Below are 5,232 nucleotides of genomic sequence, written 5' to 3'. Positions count from 1 at the left end.
GATGAAGAAGTGTGTAGAAAAGGAAGTGTGTAGAAGATGAAGTGTGTAGAACTAACTTGTAGTCTCCACTTACTAGTATAAATAGGGGTGCTTAGCACCATTTGTAATCATCCAAGAATAAAGAAAAACAAAGAGAGAAAATATTTGTAAGAGAGAGTTTCCAAAAACAAAATCTTTGTAGTAAACCCTTTCCTAAATATTAAGAGTCTTCTTCTTAAATTTTCTAGTTGTCTAATACCATCTTCATCTCATCGATATTGGATAATTTTTCCCAACAATATATATGGAAATGCAGGGATTCCGACGTTTCAAAACATTTCCATACCATGTCTCGGGGATGATGGTAAAGTATGTGATGATCCTAAGTCTGCTTTCTTCTGGGATGGAATTCACCCTACCCAAGAAGGATGGAAAGCGGTTTACAAGGTTTTAAGACACAACATCACCGCAGCCTTGATGCCTAAAGCGTAAAACCACTTCTCGGGATCGAAAATAATAAAACGTATTTTAAATTGTATTGTGTGGCAACTCTAGGTCTATCGTATGTATGAACGAATAAAGACCTTCAGCTGATAAAACGAATTTGTAATGTATAATTGTGTGGCATCTCTCGGTCTCTTGTGTGAACAAATAAAATACGTCCAACGCCTACCAATAGCAGACAAAAAAATACGTTCAGTATTTCTTAATTCTATGATATAGAATGGTTCATTCATATGATTCTCAATTTGCAGAATCCAAACTTATCCTACTCACTATCAAAACTATAAAATCAGAATAAAAAAAAATAGGGGAAGATGCATCATGTTTCAAACTCTCAAAATAACTAAAACACAAAATTGCAACGAATTGTTCAAAAGAGTACTTTTCTGAAGAAAGAGCGAATACAAACTGGAAAGAAAAAAAGAAAGACAAATTGTTTAAGCCTTGGCAGAGGCACGACCGTAAAACTTGTTCTTCTCCTGGGTTGTCTGGAACTTGCCATGTCCCATCTTAGAGGAAGTGTCGATAAACTTGAGGTTGATCTGCTCCATGGCAAGACGGGAAGTCTGAGTGAGCAACGACTGCCTAAGAGTCACAACCCTCTTCTTTGGACCCATGCAGCATCCCTTAATCATCAAGTAGTCATCCTTCACCACACCATAGTGAGCGAATCCACCCATTGGAGTCACATCCTTCTCGGTCCTATCAACAACACAAAAACAACGTCATCAGTTTCATAAACCCCTAAACAGGAGATAAGAGAGAGAGAAACTCTACAGACCTGTCGTATTCAGTCATGGCTGTGTGCGTCTCCTGACCAACCTTTCCCAACCTGTAAATCTTCTTGTTCAGCTCGGTACGGTGATGGTAACCGTTCTGACCAGCTCTGGCAACAGTGTAGGAGACTCTAGCCGGATGCCACGCACCGATACAAGCAACCTTACGCAGACCCCTGTGAGTCTTACGCGGAAGCCTAGTCACACCCCAACGGGTAACAACACCTTCGTACCCCTTACCCTTGGTCACACCGATCACATCAATCATCTCATCCTTCTGGAAAACAGCGTCGATGGGAATCTGCTTCTCGAAGAAGCTGTAGGCGAAGTCGACCTTCTGGGCTATGGTTCCACCGTTGATCTGGATCTCCATCATGTGAGCCTTCTTCTGCTTCAACCCCTTCATCTTCCTGATCTGAGTGTGGGCCAAGACGCGGATGACGGTTCCGTATTTCTTCATCTTCTCGAGCTGGGACTGGATGCTCTTCTTGCCTTCCTCGGTTTCGTACTGCTTGGCGTACCCGGTGAAGGCCTTCTTCTTGGACTTGGCCCAGTTCTTGTAGAACCTTCTCCTGACCTCCTCGCTCAAGTGCTGTGCCCAGACGGTGTTCAAGGACCTTAGGCCACGGGGGGTCTTGACGTAGGCAACGACACCCACGACCACCATAGCGGGGGTCTCGATGATGGTAACAGCCTCACAGGTCTCCTTCTTGTGAAGCTCTATACAAGCAAAAAAAAAAATTACATTAGCATAATTATGGAAATGAGAAAAATAACAGAAAAGAATGAAGGATAGGCACTTACTGGATCCGGGCTTCTCGACATCTCTAACAATGTGGGTCATACCAGCCTTGTATCCCATGAAGGCTGTGAACTTGCAAGGCTTAGTTTGGTCATCCTTTGGGAAGGCCTTCACTGTTGTTCAAATTCAACATTTGTGTTAATTAACATAAAAGCAGGAGACAACTCCAAATTAACTCTAGAAAGCAGAGCAAATCTCCCACTCACTAGATATCCAACTAGGTAACAAGATCAAATTTTCAATTTTCTAGATAAACAGAGATATTGTGTCTAAACTAGAGAAAACAAAATCGTAACTCAAAAAGACATCTTAAGTTCGATATTATAGATACCCAAGTATGCATTTCATTTTCAATTAATGCTGAATCTAAATTTGAACACACTCAGACGCAACACTAGAAAACTAAGCAGGTGTTCCATTAAAATAACCAAAGTCCACATTTTAATTAAACAATCGAAGTTGTAAAAAAAACACAAGCGCAAATCTACAAAACAAATGATATGTTTCGTCTGAAAGAAACCAACGTAAGCATTTGAATAAAAATGAAATACCTTTTCCTCTGTGACGGTTAGCTCTCTTCCTGGGAAGGAAACCAAGTGACCCGTGCCTTGGGTGCTCAAACTTCCTGTGAGACATTCTCCTCCTCCTACAATATAAATTCGAAATCAAACTCAGAAAGACGAACTGTAGATTCTAAATAGAAATCGTAACTGACGTAAAAGAGGAGAGAACGTGAGAGAAGAAGAAGATGGAAGAACCTGAAGATGCGATAAGTCCTGCGGCTGAAGCTCACTGCGAGAGATGTGGATTAGAGAAGCCCTAATATCCTTTTATATGTCTGATGTAAAACCCTAAGTGTTTTGGACATCTAAAAATATAAAACCAGTTTTTTATTGGGCCTCAAAAGCCCATCTCCTGTAGATCATTGTATATCAACCATCTTCTTCGTGTATGAGGAGAATTATGGAGGTTAGATGAGAATTTCTTTCCTTCTTGGTATGATAAAAGATCACACGAATTGCAATTTTATTGGTGAAATGATGAATTAAATGATTTTGTGATTGCACTTAAGTATACTGTAATCCATCCAGCTAAACACCAAAACTTGAAAAACCAATTCACATTGAGTTGCAAATACTTTCTAGAGGGCAAGACTAAATATATGAGAGGATGGAAGAGAATAAGATGTGACGACTGAAGTTAATTTCCATGGAATTGGGTAAATATATATAAATAACACAAAACATTTTTTTATAAGAAAGGGCCATAGGCTCGAAGCGTAGAACTAATCTCCTATGATCCTTTATGGGAGGATTTGATCTTTGCTTTTATTCGACCACCACCCTTTGGTTTAAATAACACAAAACAATACAACTTTAACACGGAAGAAAGTGTACCAAAAAACTATGTTTTACTATCCATCTCTTACTAAGCTTTTGTGTAGCCGCCAAGTTCAACATCTTTGGACTCTGTAGTTTCTACACCTTCCTTCAAAAGTTGAAACTCTTCTTCAGTCAAGCTGTGTTTCACACTGTTCAAAGCCTTTGCTGCAAGATTAGACCGTTTCTCCAACTCCATGGCCCAGCTATAGATCACCATCCCAACAATCGCAACGAACATGCCGGACACGTTTTTGAAAGTCATTGCAGAATCAAACAGGAGCCACCCCAGTGTCAAGATACACACAGTCTTCATGTGACCTATAACCTGGAACGATACTGCTGAAAATCGCCCGATGCAAAGGTACTGGCTTATGTTGCAGAACACCGCTAAGGCACATGAGAGAAGGATGAAAACCTTGCAAATGGTAGAATAAATTAGACTAATGAATAGCAATAAATAAAACGAACCAGAGAGAGAAGAAGCTTACAAAGCAGCCAGAAGACATATTGTAGTTCAAGATGAACTTGCCGCTGAGGAGATAATCAACAAAAGGACCAGCAACGAGAAGCGAAAGAGCTTGGATCGGCGCTGTTTTACTCAACAACTCGAAAGATCCAATCGAATATTTCTTCTGCAAGGAACCTATTAACTGGCACAAACACACAATCGATTATATTCGGATCTTAAAAGACCAATCTAAGAAGAAGATGATGAAACTTACAATCTGCTGCAAAGAAGAGGAGAAAATGGCGACACACGCGCAAATGAAGCCTTTGGCGTTAACTTTGACATCAGTGACAGTGCAAATCCCAACGCCTACAACGACAACCACAACGGATACTTTCACTTCTCTGGAGTACCGTTTGCTGTGGAGGATCCATTCCATGACGCAGACGACAGGGATCATGCTCAGCTTCGAGATCTGGTAGAAGCCGACGGAGTTGAGCATGAGGCTGAAATTCATGGCGGCTATGGAGACGTTAGCGACGATGGAGAACCAAATGAGCTCCCAGAGAGGGACGTGTTTGGATGCGGAGAGTCCCGTCGCGTTTGAGACGAAACCGACCAATGCGGTTAGAGCGAAGTGGAATCCGGTGAGAGTCGTTGCTGAGTGAGAGGAGTAATCAATATCAGATCTCAAATAATTGATATAATAAGAGAGAGAGGAGACGAACCGAAGCTGAAGGAGAAACCAGAGGAAGACATGAGCTGCTTATTGGCCATGATGATCCCAACCGAGCTGATCACATTCATCGCCCAAGCTCCCATGTCGGAGACCGCTGAAGACTTTCGCTGCTGCTCGTTCTCCGCCGCCATCTCTTAGTCAAACCTGATTCAGATCCAGATGACTCCGTCCGCGTGAAATCAAATCAAATGCAGGTTTTAGATCCTCCGAGACGAGAGAGAAAGATGGTTAAAGCGGATTTGATTCACGCTTTATAGGACACTCAACTTCTTCTCTCCCTCTTTCTACGATTCTTCACGTTCCATCAAAACATCTTACTTCCCTTAAAAATTTCTAGATTTAACTAAGTTCGAATCTGTTACGAAAGAACTAGAATTTATTTGTATCGCACGAATTTAAATAAGGGCAAAATTTTATACCCGTAGAAAGAAATAACACTGATACAGAGAGAATAGAATAGAAGTGTTTTTAGGTGTGTCTTATAAACGAACGCAAACGTTCGTATATATAGAAGAAAATTTACTGTGCAAATAGTGCAGCGGGACCCACATCTTTAATTATTTCAAACATTACGGTGGCCGCTTTTGTTTACTTTCGTAACA

At 41.0% G+C, this 5,232-nt stretch overlaps 3 protein-coding genes across 3 annotated transcripts in view; 1 reads left to right on the top strand and 2 right to left on the bottom strand.

The window, feature by feature from the left end:
- Window positions 1-557, top strand: part of LOC106316595 (GDSL esterase/lipase At5g03610-like) — a 5,386-nt gene extending 4,829 nt beyond the window's left edge. Inside the window, exon 5 of the mRNA XM_013754484.1 lies at window positions 296-557. Within this exon, the coding sequence (XP_013609938.1) occupies window positions 296-471 (176 nt within the window). The 3' untranslated portion in view covers window positions 472-557. The remainder of the gene's footprint in view (window positions 1-295) is intronic.
- A 231-nt stretch (window positions 558-788) lies between these two features.
- On the bottom strand, window positions 789-2,863 carry LOC106319026 (60S ribosomal protein L3-1). The gene is made up of 5 exons (XM_013757228.1): window positions 2,820-2,863; window positions 2,613-2,707; window positions 2,064-2,174; window positions 1,265-1,979; window positions 789-1,185 (listed from the first exon to the last, which is right to left on the bottom strand). Exons 2-5 carry the CDS (start codon window positions 2,695-2,697, stop codon window positions 921-923), a joined length of 1,176 nt encoding a protein of 391 aa, XP_013612682.1. The 5' UTR covers window positions 2,698-2,707; window positions 2,820-2,863; the 3' UTR covers window positions 789-920.
- Window positions 2,864-3,265: 402 nt separating this feature from the next.
- Window positions 3,266-4,968, bottom strand: LOC106313136 (UDP-galactose transporter 2). Its single transcript, XM_013750876.1, has 4 exons — window positions 4,620-4,968; window positions 4,166-4,551; window positions 3,932-4,093; window positions 3,266-3,858 (listed from the first exon to the last, which is right to left on the bottom strand). The coding sequence occupies exons 1-4, from the start codon at window positions 4,759-4,761 to the stop codon at window positions 3,490-3,492; spliced, it is 1,059 nt and encodes a 352-aa protein (XP_013606330.1). The 5' UTR covers window positions 4,762-4,968; the 3' UTR covers window positions 3,266-3,489.
- Between the last annotated feature and the right edge of the window lie 264 nt (window positions 4,969-5,232).

Source organism: Brassica oleracea, chromosome C9, assembly GCF_000695525.1.
Source record: "Brassica oleracea var. oleracea cultivar TO1000 chromosome C9, BOL, whole genome shotgun sequence".
Taxonomy (NCBI): domain Eukaryota; kingdom Viridiplantae; phylum Streptophyta; class Magnoliopsida; order Brassicales; family Brassicaceae; genus Brassica; species Brassica oleracea.
This window is presented reverse-complemented; position numbering and strand designations above follow the sequence as displayed.

Bases quoted from the DNA above. Each gene is read 5' to 3' on its own strand.
- LOC106319026 (XM_013757228.1), bottom strand. From the start codon at position 2,697: ATGTCTCACAGGAAGTTTGAGCACCCAAGGCACGGGTCACTTGGTTTC. The intron at 2,175-2,612 runs GTATTTCATTTT...TTTGAACAACAG, and splicing joins TAACCGTCACAGAGGAAAAG to TGAAGGCCTTCCCAAAGGAT. The intron at 1,186-1,264 runs GTCTGTAGAGTT...TGTTGTTGATAG, and splicing joins GCCATGACTGAATACGACAG to GACCGAGAAGGATGTGACTC.
- LOC106313136 (XM_013750876.1), bottom strand. From the start codon at position 4,761: ATGGCGGCGGAGAACGAGCAGCAGCGAAAGTCTTCAGCGGTCTCCGAC. The intron at 4,552-4,619 runs GTTCGTCTCCTC...CCTCTCACTCAG, and splicing joins TGGTTTCTCCTTCAGCTTCG to CAACGACTCTCACCGGATTC. The intron at 3,859-3,931 runs GTAAGCTTCTTC...ACCATTTGCAAG, and splicing joins ATATGTCTTCTGGCTGCTTT to GTTTTCATCCTTCTCTCATG.